At 38.3% G+C, this 22,016-nt stretch overlaps 1 protein-coding gene across 2 annotated transcripts in view; it reads right to left on the bottom strand.

Annotated features, from left to right (window-relative positions):
• ARHGEF9 (Cdc42 guanine nucleotide exchange factor 9) overlaps positions 1–22,016 on the bottom strand; it is a 462,467-nt gene that overhangs the window by 330,342 nt on the left and 110,109 nt on the right. For both annotated transcript variants that reach the window (XM_061136169.1, XM_061136170.1), the window contains exon 4: positions 17,422–17,516. In XM_061136169.1, the coding sequence (XP_060992152.1) occupies positions 17,422–17,516 (95 nt within the window). The remainder of the gene's footprint in view (positions 1–17,421; positions 17,517–22,016) is intronic.

Genomic DNA, 22,016 nt, shown 5'->3' with positions numbered 1-22,016 from the left:
AAATGAGGACATCTTCAGAGAACTCTGGGATAATGTCAAATGCCCCAACATTTGAATCATAGGAATCTCAGAAGAAGAAGACAGAAAGAAAGGTAAATGAGAAAATACTTGAGATAATAGTTGAAAACTTCCCTAAAATGGGGAAGGAAATAGTCAGCCAAGTCCAAGAAACCCAGAGAGTCCAAATAGGATAAACCCAAGGTGAAACACCACAAGACACATTTTAATCAAATTAATGAAGATCAAACACAAATAACAAATATTAAAAGCAAAAAGGGAAAAACAACAAATAACACACAAGGCATTGCCATAAGGATTACAACTGATCTTTCAATAGAAACTTGTCAGGAAATGTTTGACAAGAGTCTTCCTGTGTGCTGTTTTGGATCTGTCAGGAACCCTCTGGCCCTTGTTAATTCCTGCATATAATTAAGAGGAGAGGCACGCCTTTCCCGGGGCTGAGGAATCCAGGCATTTCTCATTACGGTGATAAGTACCCTCTTTCTTTTTATGAACCGTACGGTAAAAAGTGATTGTTTGCAACTCTCTCTTTGATAGGGATGGCATTATGTTTTGTAAATCTGGAATTTTAGTCTTTATCTTTGCTGAGAATAACTACCTTGTAAGACAGTATATATGCCCATACCATGTTGATTAAAACACATTTGCTCCATCAGAGCTTGGGTCCCCGTGTCTTTCTTTCCTTCCTTCTCTCTCTCTTTCAGGCTAATTCCTTAGAGTGTGGAGGCCCACTGAGCTCACTTTCTTGCCCAGGCTTCTAAGACCCTCTCGAGCAGGTACACTGTACCTTCACCCACTCGAGAGGGCGCCTGGTGTCTACATGCAGCAGTGTGAGCTCTAAGAATAGAGCTCTATTGGCTTTCTGCATAAACCAGGGAATATCAGCCTCTTTCTCTCTCTTACTTTCTTATCGTAGACTCTGGATCACCTGGTTCCAGTCCATTAAAGGAAACAGAAACTCTTCAGGACAGAAGGGAATGGCTGGACATACTTAAAGTGATGAAAGAAAAACCTACAACCCAGATTACTGTACCCAGCAAAGATTTCATCCAAATATAAAGGAGAAATCAAAAAGCTTTACAGACAAGCAAAAGCTGAGAGAATTCAGTGCCACCAAACCAGCTCTTCAACAGATGCTAAAGGATCTTCTCTAGACAAGAAACACAGGAAAGGTGTATAAAGTCAAACTCAAAACAACAAAGTAATTGGCAGTGGGATCATACTTATCAATAATTACCTTAAATGTAAATGGGTTGAATGCCCCAACCAAAAGACAAAGATTGGCTGATTGGATACAAAAATAAGACACCTATTTATGCTGTCTACAAGAGACCCACCTCAAAACAAGGTACACATACGGACTGAAAGTGAAGGGCTGGAAAAATATATTTCATGCAAACGGAGACCAAAAGAAAGCAGGAATGGAAATACTCATATCAGATAAAATAGACTTTGAAATAAAGGCCATGAAAACAGACAAAGATAGACACTACATAATGATAAAAGGGTCAATCCAAGAAAAATACATAGCAATTATAAATATATATGTACCCATCATAGGAGAACCACGATATGTAAGGCAAATGGTAACAAGTATGAAAGGGGAAATTAACATAACACAATAATAGTGGGAGATTTTAATACCCCACTCACATCTATGGATAGAACAACTAAACAGAAAATTAACAAGGAAACAGAAACTTTAAATGATACAATGGACCAGTTAGACATAATTGATATATATAGGACATTTCACCCCCCAAAAATGAATTTCAACTTGTTCTCAAATGTGCACGGAACATTCTCTAGGATAGACCACGTTCTGGGCCAAAAATCTAGTCTTGGTAAATTCACAAAAAATGAAGTCATTCCATGCATCTTTTCTGATCACAAGGTGGTCAGATTAGATGTCAACGATAGGAAAAAAAAAAAAAAAAAAAAAAAAAAACTATTAAAAATACAAACATATGAAGGCTAAACAACATGCTTCTGAATAACCAATAAATCACAGAAGACATCAAAAAAGAAATAAAAATATGTATAGAAATGAATGAAAATGAAAACACAACAACCCAAAACCTATGGGACTCAGTAAAAGCAATGCTAAGGGGAAGGCTCATAGCAATACAAGCTTACCTCAGGAAACAGGAGAAAAATCAAATAAATAACCTAACTCTAAACCTAAAGCAACTAGAAAAAGAAGAAATCTAGAACACTACGATTAGTAGAAAGAAAGAAATCCTAAAAAAATAGGGCACAAATAAGTGACAAAGAAACAAAGGAGACCATAGCAAAAAATCAATAAAACTAAAAGCTGGTTCTTTGAGAAGGTAAATAAATAGACAAACCATTAGCCAGACTCATCAAGAAAAATAGGGAGAAAAATCAAATCAACAAAATTAGAAATTGTAGAAATCACAAAAGACAACACAGAAATACAAAGGATCATAAGAGACTACTATCAGCAAGTATATGCCAATAAAATGGAAAACTGGGAAGAAATAGACAAATTCTTAGAAAACTAAAACTTTCCAACACTGAACCAGGAAGAAATATAAAATCTTAACAGACCCATCACAAGCAAAGAAATCGAAACTGTAACCTGAAATCTTCCAGCAAATTAAAAGCTTTGTACAACAAAGGAAACTATAAGCAAGGTGAAAAGACAGCCTTCAGAATGGGAGAAAATAATAGCAAATGAAACAACTGACAAAGAATTAACTTCAAACATATACAAGCAACACCTGCAGCTCAATTCCAGAAAAATAAACAACCCAATCAAAACATGGGCCAAAGAACTAAACATACATTTCTCCAAAGAAGACATACAGATGGTTAACAAACACATGAAAAGATGCTCAACATCACTCATTATCAGAGAAATGCAAATCAAAACCACAATGAGGTACCACTTCACGCCAGTCAGAATGGCTGCTATCTAAAAGTCTACAAGCAATAAATGTTGGAGTGGAGAAAAGGGAACCCTCTTACACTGTTGGTGGGAATGCAAACCAGTACAGCCATTATGGAGAACAGAGTGGAGATTCCTTAAAAAAACAGGAAATAGAATTGCCATATGACCCAACAATCCCATTGCTGGGCATACACACCAAGGAAACCAGAATTGAAAGAGAGATGTGTACCCCAGTGTTCATAGCAGCACTGTTTATAATAGCCAGGACATGGAAGCAACCTAGATGTCCATCAGCAGATGAATGCATAAGAAAGCTGTAGTACATATACACAATGGAATATTACTCAGCCATTAAAAAGAATACATTTGAGTCAGTTCTGAGATGGATGAAACTGGCCCTATTATACAGAGTGAAGGAAGCCAGGAAGAGAAACACCAATACAGTATACTAACACATATATATGGAATTTAGAAAGATGGTAATGATAACCCTGTATGCGAGACAGCAAAAGAGACACAGATATATAGAACAGTCTTTTGGACTCTGTGGAAGAGGGAGAGGGTGGGAAGGTTTGGGAGAATGGCATTGAAACATGTATATTATCATCTGTAAAGTGAATCACGAGTCCAGGTTCAATGCATGAGACAGGGTGCTTGGGGCTGGTGTACTGGGATGACCCATAGGGATGGGATTGGGAGGGACGTGGGAGGGGGGGTTCAGCATGGGGAACACATGTACACCCATGGCAGATTCATGTCAATGTATGGCAAAACCAATTCAATATTGTAAAGAAATTAGCCTCCAATTAAGATAAATTTATGTTAAAAATTTTTTTAAAAATAAAAATGTAAAAACAAAACCCCAGTATGAGACGGCTTCACAACTGAATTCTACCAAAAATTTAGAGAAGATCTAGTACCGATCCTACTCAAACTCTTCCAGAAAATTGCAGCAGATGGTAAACTTCGAAACACATTCTATGAGGCCACCATCACCCTAATACCAAAACCAGACGAAGATGCCACACACACACACAAAGAAAACTACAGGCCAGCATCACTGATGAACATACATGAAAAAATTCTCAATAAAATTCTAGTAAACAGAATCCAACAACATATTAAAAAGATCATACATCATGACCAAATGGGCTTTATCCCAGAGATGCAAGGATTCTTTAATATCCACAAGTCAATGTGATACACCACATTAACAAATTGAAAGATAAAAACGATATGATTTTCTCAATAGATGCAAAGAAAGCTTTTGAGAAAATTCAACATCCATTTATGATAAAAAAAAAAAAACCTCCAGAAAGCAGGAATAGAAGGAATATGCCTCAACATAATAAAAAGCCATATATGATAAACCCACAGCAAACATTATGCTCAAAGGTGAAAAACTGAAAGCATTTCCCTAAAGTCAGGAATAAGACAAGGGTTCTCACTCTCACCACTACTCTTCAACATAGCTTTGGAAGTTTTAGCCACAGCAATCAGAGATGAAAAAGAAATAAAAGGAATCCAGATTGGAAAAGAAGTAAAACTCACTGTTTGCCGATGACATGATCCTCTACATAGAAAACCCTAAAGACTCCACCAGAAAATTATTAGAGCTAATCAATGAATATAGTAAAGTTGCAGAATATAGACTTAACACACAGAAATCCCTTGAATTCCTATACACTAACAATGAGAAAACAGAAAGAGAAATTAAGGAAACAATTCCATACACCATTGCAACAAAAAGAATGAAATACTTAGGAATAAATATACCTAAAGAAACAAAAGACCTATATATATATAAAACTATAAAACACTGGTGAAGGAAATCAAACATGACACAAATAGATGGAGAAATATACCATGTTCGTGGATTGGAAGAATCAACATTGTGAGAATAAGTATACTACCGAAAGCAATCTGTAGATTCAATGCAATCCCTATCAAACTACCAGTGGTATTTTTCAGAGAACTAGAACAAATAATTTCACAATTTGTATGGAAATACAAAAAAACCTTGAATAGCCAAAGCAATCTTGAGAAAGAAGAATGGAACTGGAGGAATCAACCCACCTGTCTTCACACTATACTACAAAGCTACAGCCACCAAGACAGTATGGCACTGGCACAAAGACAGAAATATAGATCAATGGAACAAAATAGAAAGTCCAGAGGTAAATCTACGCACCTATGGGCACCTTATTTTTGACAAAGGAGGCAAGACTATACAGTGGAGAAAAGACAATCTCTTTAACAAGTGATGCTGGGAAAACTGGTCAACCACTTGTAAAAGAATGAAACAAGAACACTTTCTAACACCATACACAAAAATAAACTCAAAGTGGATTAAAGATCTAAACATAAGACCAGAAACTATAAAATTCCTAGTGGAGAGCATAGGCAAAACACTCTTGGACATAAATCACAGCAGGTTCCTCTATGACCCACCTCCCACAGTAATGGAAATAAAAGTGACAATAAAAAAATGGGAACTAATTAAACTTAAAAGCTATGCACAATGAAGGAAACTATAAGCAATGTGAAAAGACAGCCTTCAGAATGGGACAAAATAATAGTAAATGAAGCAATAGACAAAGAATTAATCTCAAAAATATACAAGCAACTCCTGCAGCTCAATTCCAGAAAAATAAACGACCCAATCAAAAAGTGGGCCAAAGAACAAAACAGACATTTCTCCAGAGAAGACATACAGATGGCTAACAAACACATGAAAAGCATGAAAAGATGCTCAACATCACTCATTATCAGAGAAATGCAAATCAAAACCACAATGAGGTACCATCTCACGGTGGTCAGAATGGCTGCTATCCCGAAGTTTACAAGCCATAAATGCTGGAGAGGGTGTGGAGAAAAGGGAATCCTTTATATTGTTGGTGGGAATGCAACCTAGTACAGCCACTGTGGAGAGTAGTATGGAGATTCCTTAATAAACTGGAAACAGAACTGCCATACAACCCAGCAATCGCACTCCTGGGCATACACACCGAGGAAATCAGAATTGAAAGAGACACGTGTACCCCAATGTTCATCACAGCACTGTTTACAATAGGCAGGACATGCAAGCAACCTAGATGTCCATCAGCAGATGAATGTATAAGAAAGCTGTGATAAGCTTTGTGATAAGAAAGCTGTATATTCCATATACACAATGGAATATTGCTCTGAGATTAAAAAAGAATGCATTTGAATCAGTTCTAACGAACTGGAGCCTATTATACAGAATGAAGTACGTCAGAGAAAAAAAGAACACCAATACAGTATATTAATGTATACATATATGGAATTTAGAAAGATGGTAATGATGACCCTATATGTGAGACAGCAAAAGAAACACAGATGTAAACAACAATCCTTTGGACTTTGTGGGAGAAGGCAAGGGTGGGATGATTTGAGAGGGTAGCGTTGAAAGTGTATATTATCATATGTGAAGTGGATCACTGGTCCAGGTTTGATGCATGAGACAGGGTGCTCAGGGATGGTGCACTGGGATGACCCTGAGGGATGGGATGGGGAAGGAGGTGGGAGGGGGGTTCTGGATGGGGATCACGTGTGCACCTGTGGCTGATTCATGTAGATGTAGGGCCAAAACCACTAAAATATAGTAAAGTAATTCACTCACTTCAGTCGCTCAGTCGTGTCTGACTCTTTGCAAGCCCATGAACCGCAACTTGCCAGGCCTCCCTGTCTATCACCAACTGCTGGAGTCCAATCAAACCCATGTTCATTGAGTCGGTGATGCCATCAAACCATCTCATTCCCTGTCATCCCCTTCTCTTCCTGACCTCTATCGTTCCCAGCATCAGGGTCTTTTCAAATGAGTCAGCTCTTCGCATCAGGTGGCCAAAGTGTTGGAGTTTCAGCTTCAACATCAGTCCTTCCAGTGAACAGCTAGGACTGATCTCCTTTAGGATGGACTGGTTGGATCTCCTCACAGTCCATGGGACTCTCAAGAGTCTTATCCAACACCATAGTTCAAAAGCATCATTTCTTTGGTGCTCAGCTTTCTTTATAGTCCAACTCTCACATGCATACGTGACCACTGGAGAAACCATAGCCTCGAGTAGACTGACCCTTTTTGGCAATGTTATGTCTCTGCTTTTTAATATGCTGTCTAGGTTGGTCATAACTTTCCTTCTAAAGAGTAAGCGTCTTGTAATTATGTGGCTACAATCACCATCTGCAGTGATTTTGGAGCCCCCCAAAATAAAGTCAACCACTGTTTCCACTGTTTCCCCATCTATCTGCCGTGAAGTGATGGGACCATTTGCCATGATCTTAGTTTTCTGAATGTGGAGCTTTAAGCCAACTTTTTCACTCTTCTCTTTCACTTTCATCAAGAGGCTTTTTAGTTCTTCTTCACTTTCTGCCATAAGGGTGGTGTCACCTGCATCTCTGAGGTTATTGATATTTCTCCTGGCAATCTTGATTCCAGCTTGTGCTTCCTCCAGCCCAGCATTTCTCATGATGTACTCTGTGTATATGTTAAATAAGCAAGGTTACAATATACAGCCTTGACGTACCCCTTTTCCTATTTGGGACCAGTCTGTTGTTCCATGTCCAGTTCTAACTGTTGCTTCCTGACCTGCATACAGCTTTCTCAAGAGGCAGTTCAGGCCATCTGGTAATCCCATCTCTTTCAGAATTTTCCACAGTTTATTGTGATCCACACAGTCAAAGGCTTTGGCATAGTCAATAAAGCAGAAACAGATGTTTTTCTGGAACTATCTTGCTTGTTAGATGATCTAGAAGATATTGGCAATTTGATCTCTGGTTCCTCTGCCTTTTCTAAAACCAGTTTGAACATCTGGAAGTTCACGGTTCACGCTGGAGCCTGGCTTGGAAAATTTTGAGCATTACTTTACTAGTGTGTGAGATGAGTGCAATTGTGCAGTAGTTTGAACATTCTTTGGGATTGCCTTTCTTTGGGATTGGAATGAAAACTGACCTTTTCCAGTCCTGTGGCCACTGCTGAGTTTTCCAAATTTGCTGGCATATTGAGTGTGGCCCTTTCACAGCATCATCTTTTTGGATTTGAAATAGCTCAACTGGAATTCCATCACCTCCACTAGCTTTGTTCATAGTGATGCTTCCTAAGGCCCACTTGACTTCACACTACAGAATATCTGGCTCTAGGTGAGTGTGAGTGATCACACCACTGTGATTACCTGGATCGTGAAGATCTTTTTTGTGCAGTCCTTCTGTGTATTCTTGCCACCTCTTCTTAATATCTTCTGTTTCTGTTAGTTCCATACCATTTCTGTCCTTTATTGAGCCTGTTTTTTCATGAAATGTTCTCTTGGTATGCCAATTAAAATAAATAAATTAATTAAAAAATAAAAATTAAGAAATAAAAAAAAGAGAACACTGTGAGAAGTGGAGAGAGGATAGAGTGTAGAACACTGGCTTCTCGTAAGAAAATAACTTGAGTTCCCCCTTCTCTGATTTCCCAGTTTAACTATGCATGTGTTTTACATGCTTTGGCTAGGGCAGAGCACACACCAATTTCTCATTCAAAGGCCTCCTTTGGAGGATATCCTTGGTTTAAGTCAGCACTGAATTTCCAGAGGGTTCTTCAAAGCCCTGCTCAAAAGTGAGCAGTCCATGAAATTTCACATGATCCTCTTCTGCCCCCTCTCCCACTAGTCAGATGTAACTCATCATCCAGGATTTCATAGCACACACCTAGGACTTCTACTTAGGTCCTCAAAATTTGTCTCTAAATCAATTGGCAAATAAGGGATTTACTATGCTAGTTGGGGTGATCATGCCTGACTATCAAGGAAGAATTGAACTGTTACTTCACAATAAAAGTAAAGAAGATCATGTCTGGAGTACATGAAATTCCTTGTGGCATCTCTTACTATTTACCATGCCAGTGATTAAAGTTAGTGGAAAACTGTGACAACCCAAGCCAGGTAGGACTGCTAATGGCTTAGACTTTTCAGAAATGAAGGTTTGGGTCACTCTGTCATGTAAAGAACTACAGCCAGCGGAGGCGCTTGTTGAGAGTAAAGGGAATACTGAATGGATAGTGGAAGAATGTGGTTATGAATACTAGCTATGACTATTTGACCAGTTATAGAAATGAGGACTATAATTAACATGACTATTTCCTTCTCATTTTGTTTTACATAGGTTTGTGTGAGTGTTTCTTCCCAGATGTTTTCACTAGATTAACTTTTTAATCAGTAGATTTCCCTCTCTAATATGGGTGGGCCTCTTCTAATCAGTTAAAGGCCTAGATAGAAGGCCCCAAGAAATAGAGTATTTTCCAGTGTACTGCCTTTAGATTTTAACTTGAACTTCAGTTCTTCCTCCTTCTAAATGGAATGTTGACTCCCCTTGAGTTTTCAGCCCAATTGGGGCAGTCTGTAGATTGGATTTTCCAGCCTCCACAATTATATGAACCAATTCTTCATAATAAATCTCTTCATGTATGTGATTAAATACAAATATGTATTGGTTCTGTTCTTTGGAGAGCCTTAACTAATACAGACAGAGAAAATTGAGACTGGTTTTAAGTTAGAAGAGACTGTGTCTTTCTTCACCACTGGAGTGGGGGTCTCTTGAGGAAAGGAACTTGGTTTGACTCTTCCCTATATCCTGAGGGCTCAGCACAGGACCTGGGACAAAGTAGACACTCATGTAATCCCTATTAAGCTGATGAGAGTTAAATTAACTCATCAGTCAGTCCTAGGCTTAGTCAGTGGAGCATGGCTAAGCACCTCAAGAAAGTTCTACTAGCTAGGCTGCGTAGAGTGGCCATGAAGCCACAGTGTAGGAAACAAGTTCATCAAAAAATAGTTCAACACTTTCTGGATAGTTTAAATAGATCAAAACAATGAGTGGCTCTCAAAATTTAAAACTATTCTGTCACAAGCATCACAATAAATGATGGAAACAACTTTCAGAACTAATGTACTTCATCTCTCTGCCTCAAGCAACACTGTACTCAAGTCCTTTAGGAAGTTTTTACAGAGCAACAGGAAGGATGACACAACAGACAGCCTTAGCCCTCTAATGCATCATCACCACTAACTTTTAAGTTGTTGTAAACTAAAATCTTTCTAAATATAAACAAGAGCAAATGTTCACCAGGCACATACCATGTGCCAGATTTCTTGCTTAGATATTCACATATATTAATTACTTTAGTTCTCAGAATGGCCCTAAGAAGTAGGTATTAGTCTTAGCCCTAGCTTATAAAAGAAACTGTGACACAGAATAGTTGAGCAATTTGTCTGAGGTCACAAGGTAATATAGCAGACCTAACAGGATAACAGACTGTCTAGCTCCAGAGACAACCATTATGCTTTTATTATATACTAGTCACTTTTCTTAAAAAGTAGGTCACAAACCCAATTGTCATAATGCAGAAATTCAGCTTAGTCTTGGATCCCTTATTGAGGTATATAATTTGTCAGCTGGAGAGAAATGAAAGGAAGTTGAGCAATGCTGTGCCAAGCCATATTGTAAACCAAGGAAAAAAAGAAAAATCAGTAATACTGATCCTGCATTTATTTTAAATTCTGATATTTTGTCAAATGTGAATTTTTACACTAATTTTCAGTCTTTTAAAATATTTTATTAAAGTATTATTTATACTTATTGTTGATTTTTTTTGGCACCCTCCTTAAATTTTGTACCTTACTCACCTCATCTTAGTTTCAGCCCTGGAATTAAGTGGAGCAGAAGGAAAAAAAGAACACATCTCTAATCATTTTGCTCTATCCAGTGCTGCTTTCTCTATGTACCTGAAGCACCTATTTCCTGGGCAACCCAGACAATAGTGGGGCCTGGCTTTATGAGTATAGCTATGGAGACCTCTTTGGATACCACAATACACCTTTGGTTAGGCGAAAGGGACCTTTGAGGGCATTGATTTTTTTTTTTTTAATTTCAAGAGGAAGGAACGTAGGCCTAGGGATGTGAAGGAAGAGAAAGGCCCCCAAGTTACCCAAGACCAGCGCTAGAGCCCAGGACTTCTGTCTCTTCATTTAGTACTATTTCAATGGCTTGCCATCAGAAGGGATCTTTGGGTACTGTGGTATAATAAAGGTTAAATATTTGGTCCTTGTCCCCAGCTCCTGGCACATGAGCTTCCAAAACCCTTGGAAACTCCAGAGTGACAAGAGTATCTTTTATAAGCTAAAGGTATAACTAATCAATAGGGGCCCTTAGGTAGCTTCAGGATGGGGGCTTTTCATCAAAGAAACCAAAGCATGTGATTAGAGTTAGAACTTCACCCTCCCAGGAGGAGAGAGGGGCCCAAGATTGAGTGCAGCCACCAAAAGCCAATGATTTATTCAACTGTGCCAACAAAATGAAATTTCCATAAACCCTCCTAAACAGCAGGGCTTGGAGAGCTGCCTTCCAGGTTACTGAAGGTTCTGGGAGGGCAGTGTGACTAGAGAAGGCATGGAGACTCTACACCCCTCCTCCCACACCTTGCCCTTTGTACCTCTTCCATTTGGCTGTTCCTCAGCAGCATCCTTTATAATAAACCAGTAAAAGGAAGTAAAGTACTTTCCTGAGTCCTGTGAGGTGTCCTAGTAAATTGGGGGTGGGGGTAGTAGGAACTCTCAAATTTGTAGGTAAGTAGGACAAAAGTGTGAGTAACCAAGGGACCTGATACTGAAGACTGTTGTCTAAAGTGAGGGCAGTCTTGTAGGACTGTGCTCTTAAATCTGTGTAGTCTGATGCTAATTCTGTGTAGTTAGTGTCAGAATTTAATTGAATTGTAAGACACCATTTTTCAAACTGCATTGAATTTCACACTTAAACTTGGTGAGTTTTAATTTGAGTAAATTATATATTAATAAAACTGAACCAAAATGCTCTAGATTATCTCTTATTAATCAGTTGATGAGGAGAAAGTAGTTTAGAAGAGTTGGGGAGGATGAGCTTTGAGTTTCAGGATCCAATGTGTTTCCCCTGACTCTAGGTTATAGGCAGTCTCTGGATCTGGTTACTTTTTTCTATACAGAGTAGAGATTCTGATCACAATAATATGTGTTAAAGTTTTTAAAATGCAGCCATATCCATTATCTCTTTGGAGCCTCATATCCTGGGAGGGCAAGGCATCGTATTATTGCCCCTATTTAACAGAGTCAGAGAATAAGTCTCAAGTTGATCTTAAACAACCTTAAGATTAGCTAATATTAGCAAAACCAGTATTGGACTTGGGTGTCTTGATTATCAAATCTGTGTTAATTATACTACACCTAACTGTTTTATCTTTCTAGCCTTGGATTTTAAAGCTCCTTTCTTCCTGAGAATCCAGACCATTTGATGTAAGCCATTTTTATTACTATTATTACTCTCATAAAAAGACCAAGGATGGACCAGGAATACAAAAACAATTGCTTAAGTATTTCAAGTACTGTGAATGCCATAGAGTTCATCAAGGCTTTCTTGGTGACTTCCATCATTCCCTTTAATCATTGAGTATGGACACTTTATCCTGCTGGAACCATCTCCCTGGATTTCACTTCCTGAGGCCTTACAAAGTCTGGCTTCCCCAAAGCAAGGGCTTTATCACAGATGACTAGTTGTTACCTTTGAGCACACAAAAACTATTGATTAGAAGTATGTTGATCATTTGTTCTCTGAGTAAAAAGAGGACCAGCATGGAGATCTGTCTGAAATGAAAACAAGTGTTCACAAAAGCTATGGGACACTGTAAAAGCAGTGCTAAGGGGAAGGTTCATAGCATTACAGGCTTACAACAAGAAACAAGAAAAAAAAAAAAGCAAATAAATAACTTAACTCTACACCTAAAGCAATTAGAGAAGGAAGAAATGAAGAACCCCAGGGTTAGCAGAAGGAAAGAAATCTTAAAAATCAGGGCAGAAATAAATGCAAAAGAAACTAAAGAGACCATAGCAAAAATCAACAAAGCTAAAAGCTGGTTTTTTGAAAAAATAAACAAAATTGACAAACCATTAGCAAGACTCATTAAGAAACAGAGAAGAACCAAATTAACAAAATTAGAAATGAAAATGGAGAGATCACAACAGACAACTCTGAAATACAAAGGATCATAAGAGACTACTACCAGCAGCTCTATGCCAATAAAATGGACAACCTGGATGAGATGAACAAATTCTTAGAAAAGTATAACTTTCCAAAACTGAACCAGGAAGAAATAGAAGATCTTAACAGACCCATCACAAGCAAGGAAATCGAAACTGTAATCAAAAATCTTCCAGCAAACAAAAGCCCAGGACCAGATGGCTTCACAGCCGAATTCTACCAAAAATTTAGAGAAGAGCTAACACCTATCTTACTCAAACTCTTCCAGAAAATTGCAGATGAAAGTAAGCTTCCAAACTCATTCTATGAGGCCACCATCACCCTAATTCCAAAACCAGACAAAGACACCACAAAAAAAAGAAAACTACAGGCCAATATCACTGATGAACATAGATGCAAAAATCCTTAACAAAATTCTAGCAAACAGAATCCAACAACATATTAAAAAAATCATACACCATGACCAAGTGGGCTTTATCCCAGGAATGCAAGGATTCTTTAATATCCGCAAATCAATCAATGTAATACACCACATTAACAAATTGAAAGAGAAAAACCATATGATTATCTCAATAGATGCAGAGAAAGCCTTTGACAAAATCCAACACTCATTTATGATTAAAACTCTCCAGAAAGCAGGAATAGAAGGAACATACCTCAACATAATAAAAGCTATATATGACAAACCCACAGCAAGCATCACCCTCAATGGTGAAAAATTGAAAGCATTTCCCCTGAAATCAGGAACAAGACAAGGGTGCCCACTCTCACCACTACTATTCAACATAGTGTTGGAAGTTTTGGCCACAGCAATCAGAGCAGAAAAAGAAGTAAAAGGAATCCAGATAGGAAAAGAAGAAGTGAAACTCTCACTGTTTGCAGATGACATGATCCTCTACATAGAAAACCCTAAAGACTCTACCAGAAAATTACTACAGCTAATCAACGAATATAGTAAAGTTGCAGGATATAAAATTAACACACAGAAATCCCTTGCATTCCTATATACTAACAATGAAAAAACAGAAAGAGAAATTAAGGAAACAATACCATTCACCATTGCAACAAAAAGAATAAAATACCTAGGAGTATATCTACCTAAAGAAACAAAAGACCTATACATAGAAAACTATAAAACACTGATGAAAGAAATCAAAGAGGACACAAACAGATGGAGAAACATACCGTGTTCATGGATTGGAAGAATCAATATTGTCAAAATGGCTATTCTACCCAAAGCAGTCTATAGATTCAATGCAATCCCTATCAAGATACCAACGGTATTTTTCACAGAACTAGACCAAAGAATTTCACAATTTGTATGGAAATACAAAAAACCTCGAACAGCCAAAGTAATCTTGAGAAAGAAGAATGGAACTGGAGGAATCAACCTGCCTGACTTCAGACTCTACTACAAAGCCACAGTCATCAAGACAGTATGGTACTGGCACAAAGACAGAAATATAGATCAATGGAACAGAATAGAAAGCCCAGAGATAAATCCACGAACCTATGGACACCTTATCTTCGACAAAGGAGGCAAGGATATACAATGGAAAAAAGACAACCTCTTTAACAAGTGGTGATGGGAAAACTGGTCAACCACTTGTAAAAGAATGAAACGAGAACACTTTCTAACACCATACACAAAAATAAACTCAAAATGGATTAAAGATCCTAAATGTAAGACCAGAAACTATAAAACTCCTAGAGGAGAACATAGGCAAAACACTCTCCGACATAAATCCCAGCAAGATCCTCTATGACCCACCTCCCAGAATATTGGAAATAAAAGCAAAACTAAACAAATGGGACCTAATGAAACTTAAAAGCTTTTGCACTACAAAGGAAACTATAAGTAAGGTGAAAAGACAGCCCTCAGATTGGGAGAAAATAATAGCAAATGAAGAAACAGACAAAGGATTAATCTCAAAAATATACAAGCAACTCCTGCAGCTCAATTTCAGAAAAATAAATGACCCAATCAAAAAATGGGGCAAAGAACTAAACAGGCATTTCTCCAAAGAAGACATACAGATGGCTAACAAACACATGAAAAGATGCTCAACATCACTCATTATTAGAGAAAGGCAAATCAAAACCACAATGAGGTACCATTACATGCCAGTCAGGATGGCTGCTATCCAAAAGTCTACAAGCAATAAATGCTGGAGAGGGTGTGGAGAAAAGGGAACCCTCTTACACTGTTGGTGGGAATGCAAACTAGTACAGCCGCTATGGAAAACAGTGTGGAGATTTCTTAAAAAACTGGAAATAGAACTGCCATATGACCCAGCAATCCCACTTCTGGGCATACACACTGAGGAAACCAGATCTGAAAGAGACACGTGCACCCCAATGTTCATCGCAGCACTGTTTATAATAGCCAGGACATGGAAGCAACCTAGATGTCCATCAGCAGATGAATGGATAAGGAAGCTGTGGTACATATACACCATGGAATATTACTCAGCCATTAAAAAGAATTCATTTGAACCAGTCCTAATGAGATGGATGAAGCTGGAGCCCCTTATACAGAGTGAAGTAAGCCAGAAAGATAAAGAACATTACAGCATACTAACACATATATATATCGAATTTAGAAAGGTGGTAACGATAACCCTATATGCAAAACAGAAAAAGAGACACAGAAATACAGAACAGACTTTTGAACTCTGTGGGAGAATGTGAGGGTGGGATGTTTCAAAAGAACAGCATGTATACTATCTATGGTGAAACAGATCACCAGCCCAGGTGGGATGCATGAGACAAGTGCTCGGGCCTGGTGCACTGGGAAGACCCAGAGGAATCGGGTGGAGAGGGAGGTGGGAGGGGGGATCGGGATAGGGAATACGTGTAAATCCATGGCTGATTCATATCAATGTATGACAAAACCCACTGAAATGTTGTTAAGTAATTAGCCTCTTACTAGTAAAAAATAAATAAATAAATAAATAAATAAATAAAACATAAAAAAATAAAAGAAAGACAACAAGTGTTCAGCTTTGTCTGTTGATGCCCTTTGTATTAGGATTAATGAACCAGTTTGAATCTGTACCAAGGAACTCAAGTGAGGAAAGGCTGGCAAGAAAGCAAGTGATCAGAGGCAGCAAACAGAAGGCAAGCCAAGTGCCATAGAACTTTTTCTTTGGGCCACACTTTGCAACTACCAAACTAACAGAACAAAACAAAACAAAACTCTTAACTTCTTGACACCTCTACCTGACCAAGAGTTTTTGTCATGAAACAGGCTTGAACTGCTGTGACTAGATGTCTATTTCTGAGCAAGAATATTCAAGTTGGAGGGTAATGATTAGTGAAAGCTAAGTCACTAGGTCAGATACCTCTGGAGATTGCATTCTTAGCTGTAATTTTTCACCAGGGTTTAACCACAGAGCTGTAGATACTTGCTCTCATATAGACTGACTCATGTAGACATAGAGACATATTAGAAAAAGTTATCTGCACACACCTCAAGCAAAAAGATGCAAATTAACAGGCCCATAGATACAAATGCATACAAAAAAGTATCAAATGTCAAAATACCCAAAGATAAACTCAGATAAAAATATATTGATATAGAGAGATATAGATATATAGAAAGGGAGAGACCGAAAGGGAGGGCACACACAAACAAAGACTTCACTTAAAAAAACATTGTAGTCATGCTCAAGGACATCCATACATGCATAAAAGAAGTACTCTGATTCAGATATGTAGATGGACAAAGATGCATATATATTAATAGGTATATGTGAACAAGCATGCACATGCACAGAGACATAACAAGAAAACCTACACTTACTACACTCACATAAGTACTCAACAGACATGGATATGAAGACATGAAGGTAGAGAAGCCTCTGAACTCCTAAGCATCAGGTATTATTTCTGCATTTATAAAACATCTTCTCCAAGGAAACGCATATAAACATGCCACCAGTTAACACTGAAGATGATCATGAACCCAAAGGTTATAATAAAAGTAAATCAAACTACGTATGCCTTAAAAATCTCACAGTCCACCATCCAGTCTGCTACAGGAAAAGCAGCCAAATACACTGGCAGCAGCAGGGTGTGTGGAAGTCACAAAAAGTCCTCAATTTATCTCATAGGAAAATTAACCTCAGGGAGAAAAGGTTAATGCTCCCAATTTTTTTTTTGGAGGTCATAAAATAAACCTATTTTAAAACCATTTAAAAATTGTCTCCATTCCACATACTGGAAGCTCTAATACTTGCAATTTGTCTAATAAAAAGAAAGCTTAGAGAAAATAAATGGTCTTGGATGCTCAGTAAGTTCCAAAGGAACTAAGAAAGAGATCTTACCTCATTAATATGCTCTGTCTAATAAAAAGAAAGCTTAGAGAAAATAAATAGCCTTGGATGCCCAGTAAGTTCCAAAGGAACTAAGAAAAGAGATCTTACCTCATTAATATGCTTAGTTCCTGTTCCCTGAGGTTTCAAGTATCCACCGAAGTTCTTGCAGGTTTCTAGTGTCTTGGAACCCTGGTCCAAGTTATCTGTGGTAAAAGAATACCCTTTAGATTGAATACCGACTGCAGCTTCTTTTAGAGAGGTTCTGGCTGCTGGTCAACCTTGTATACCACTCAGAACCACCAGACCTGAGGTGAATGAGGCATGGGAGGTAAAGTTATGCTCAAGTGATTGGAGTAATGGGGAGAAATATCAGAAAGATAAATGTTTTAAAAAGTATCATTTAAAAATCACATAAAGCTACACAGAAGTAAACTTAACCAAGGAGTTGAAAGACCTACACTCTGAAAACTATAAATTATTAATGAATGAAATTGGAGATGATAAAAGGGATGGAAAGATACCCAGTGCTCTTGAATTGGAAGAAGCAATATTGTTTAAATGGCCATACTCCCCAAAGCAATCTACAGATTTAAAGTAATCCCTACCAAAATATTCATGACATTTTTCACAGAACTATAACAAATTATCCCAAAACATATGTGAAGTGAAAGCTGCTCAGTCATGTCCTAATCTTTGTGACTCCAGGGACTATACAGTCCATGGAATTCTCCATGCCAGAATATTGGCATGGCATCTTCCCAACCAAGGATTGAAACCAGGTCTCCCACATTGCAGGCTGATTCTTTACCAGCTGAGTCACAAGGGAAGCCCAAGAATACTGGAATGGGTAGTGTATCCCTTCTCCAGTGGATCTTCCCGACCCAGGAATTGAACTGGAGTCTCCTGCATTGCAGGCAGATTCTTTACTAACTGATCTGAGGGAAGCCCTCCCAAAATGTATATGGAACCACAAAAGATCCTGAAGCCAAAAAAATAATGAAATATTGCCATTTGCAACAATGTGGACGGACTTAGAGAATAATATGCTTAGTCTAATAAGTCAGAGAAAGAATGGTACTATATGCTACTACTTACAGGTAAAATCTTAAAAAAAAAAAAAGTAAGTCAATATGCAAAATAGAAACAGACTCACAGATATAGAAAATAAGCTTGTGATTGTCAAAGAAGAGAGTTAAGGGGAGAGGGATAAATTAGGAGTATGAGATTAACAGACATACATGGTCTGACAGACATGGTCTGAGGTTGAGTCTGGCCCTAACAAATTTTTCCTGTTTTTTTGCTGTGAGATTAAAGAGCAGTATAAAATCCGGTTGTTACCATAAATGTAGGTTTATGTTCCACATAAAGAAACTTAGTGGGAGAGTAGCAATGCCTGAAGAGCCTGGTGCTGTGCTCTTGATCTGGTGAGCAAGTCTGTGATGGATGGTGAATGTGCTTTCCTGAATTGTCATCGTCCCGCTGTTGTACTGTTCTTTACTCCTTTATTTGGCTAAAATTGTAGAATTTTTTTTTTTTTTTTGCCCACAATTTCCTAATAATTTTTGGTGATATAACTCTTCATTCCCCTGTCTACCCAAGGACCTCATTCTTTACTAAAGCTTGTTATTTTGGCATATTTTAGTAGGGTTCAAAACAAATATGTACCAGTATAGTTGCCATTTTATTTTAACTTTATATATATACCATTGACTTGGCTTACAATAGTTTTATGATTTTAACCACTTATCTAGGTCATTTGATTATCATTTATGAAAGAATAATGTGAAGCTAAAGTAATTGCTAAGCTCTGAATGGAAATAAGATGTTCAAGAAAAGTAATTGCCTCTGCTTTATTATGTGCTCAAAATAAATATTGGAAATACTCAGGCACTGAACTTGGGGTTAAGGGCACTGTTGTTTTAATCTAGTGTATTTGCATAGAGGTGACAAAATGCAAAAATGGACTGCTAAGTAGATGTTAAAATGTTGTGAAATAGTCTATATTGCTACTGTTTTGGAATTTGCATAAACTATTAAATATAAAATAGATAAGCAACAAGGATATACTATATAGTATAGGTAGTTATACCTATTATCTTACCCATAACCTGTAAAGGAATATAATCTGCAAAAATACTGAATCGTTATGACATGCCCCTGAAACTAAAACAGTACTCTAAATCGACTACACTTAAAAAAAAAAAAAAAAAAAAGAAAGAAAGAAAAGAAAACCAGTAAGAGAACTCAGGTCTTCTAACACCTGGCTCAGTCATCAAGCATGGCTAAAGGATACCATCACCACAGATATACTAAAATAATAGATAAAGATACATCAGTTTGTTGTTACCTTCATGCAGCCAGTGTCTTGCTTAGCATTGCTTACAACTGCCCCAGAGCCATTTAACTGAGTGGCATTAGGTTCTTCTTGCTATACCTTCCAACACTCTAGATCAATATGAACCTAAAGTCATCCCCACTGGGAGGGATAGATCTTCAGTGGGAAATTATTTGAATGTCATTGCCAAAAGAGCTTCTGAGTCAGCCAAGCTTCAAGGGGTTTGAGCACAGCTCAGTAAATATGTGGGGTGATATGCATAAGGATAATTCTTGCCTAGGGTCTGCTTCTAGAATTCTGGCCCTTTCAAGTAGGAAGTGCCACTCTCCCCCCAACCCCCTGCCCCACCACACACACACACTTCATTTGGGCTTCCCTGGTGATTCAAATGGTAAAGAATCTGCCTTCAATGCAGGAGACCAGGGTTCAATCCCTGGGTCAGGAAGATCCCTTGGAGAAAGGAATGGCAACCCACTCCAGTAGTCTTGCCTGGAGAATTCCATGGATAGAGGAGCCTAGCAGGCTACAGTTGATGGGGTTACGAAGAGTCTGACATGTCTAAGCGACTAACACTCCACTTTTTCAATACTTCATTTAGAAAGTAAATCTCGACTTCCAATATTGCCATATACACACACACACACACACACACACAATATTATCATAATATAATTGATTATATATATATGTAAGGGCCCTGGATAGGTATGACATAGCTCTTATTTCTTAACTTGTTTATTGTTATTACTATTACTATCATTCCCATCTAGTTGTATAGCACCTCAGAGGTTATAAAGCACTTTTATGTTTGCTATCTGCTTTGAACTTGTGACATTCAAATTATTACCCTAACATTACAGATAAGAAAACGAAGTCTCAAAGTAGTAAAGTGATTTATTCCACATCACATAGCTAATAAGTGACAGAGGCAAGAGTTAAATCCAGGCAAGTCTGATTTCAAAATTTTTGCTCCTTCCAGCACATCTGGCTATTGGAGAGCAAACTCCACTGACTTTCTAATTTTGTTCAATAAGTGTGTGTTGAGTGAATGAGAAAATGAATGAACAATCAGAGGAAGTAGCAAATTCAAGTTGGGCCCCATAGTAATGTCTGTTTGTGTATATGTGGGGTAAGTCCTTGGGTATTCAGAACTGGTAGAGAGCAATGGGGAGAAGAAAACTGCTATCACTGAGCACTCTGCAAGCCAGAAACTGTGGCAGGGACATTCATAGATTCTGTTTCACTCAATCTTCACAATGATCCCATGAGTCAGATATTATCCAGCATCTCATTCCTCAGATGGTGAAACTGAGGTGCAAAGAGGATATGCAACTTGCACAAGGTGGTGGAACAGACATTTGAACCTGGGTCTGTTCAACTTCAAAGCTGATTCTTTCCACTATAATAGTCTGTCTTAAGAAACTCCTGATTAGATGCCAAGAGGAAGGAACCAGTAGACCCCTGAGCAATATGGAAGTAAAACAGGTACTAAACATAGTGAGAATGGGATCCTTGGATCTCATTGCTATCACAGTCAGGGTTGTAAGAGGAGCTGAAAAAGGCTTCCCAAATGGGATCCTGATATCATCCTCCTTCCTAGGGATATTTTCAACCCAAGTGTCTGTTTGGGACCTTGAGAACATGGGAGCCCCTTATATCCCTGAGGTGAAAGTGCCAAACTCAGGGGTACATTTTCCCACCCATGGCTTATAAATAAGCCCAGAGCAGTCCTCAAGGTAGCTATGAATCCTGACTTTGCCAGACTCTCCCTGAGGGATAGTTATTTGCTGTTAACAGTCAGCAGCATGGTGGGGGTGGGGCACTCTGATGCAATTGGCAGTGGAGTGGAGCAGCTGCTAAAAAGCTTCTGAATTGCTAAAGGGTTGGGCTCATTTTCTAAGAGGGAGAGAGGAAGGAAGCAGCTCTGACCATATCCCCTGCTTTATACTCCTGGCCTGATCTCCCAGGGGATTATGAGAGCATGCTTTATTCTCAGGCAGAGGACTTAGACATTATGGTAGGCATCTGCTGCCACTTTGATGGCTTGATTTGTGTTCACCACTTGCAGTCTTCTTTAAGGGGAAGGAGGTGACTGGTTATTCCAGTACAGGTGAGCTTGAAAGTAATCAAAGTTTGTAATTCCAATGTTTAAGGCTTTGTTCTAGAACTGTAGTAAAGTCACATTCTGACATGGTTGAAAGTTAGGAGGTTGAAGTCCTGTCTTAACTCTGTTATGAACTGACTTATGACCTTGAACGGGTCCCTTTCCCTGTATCAGCCTATTTCCCCATTCATAAATCAAGAGGACTGAGCAACCTCTAAGGACCCTCCTAGTTTTGACAATGAAGGATTATCTCCCTTCAGAATT

The sequence above is a fragment of the Dama dama genome, chromosome X (assembly GCF_033118175.1).
Source record: "Dama dama isolate Ldn47 chromosome X, ASM3311817v1, whole genome shotgun sequence".
Classification (NCBI taxonomy): domain Eukaryota; kingdom Metazoa; phylum Chordata; class Mammalia; order Artiodactyla; family Cervidae; genus Dama; species Dama dama.
Note: the sequence above shows the minus strand (reverse complement) of the source record. Positions and strands in the feature narration are given on the sequence as shown.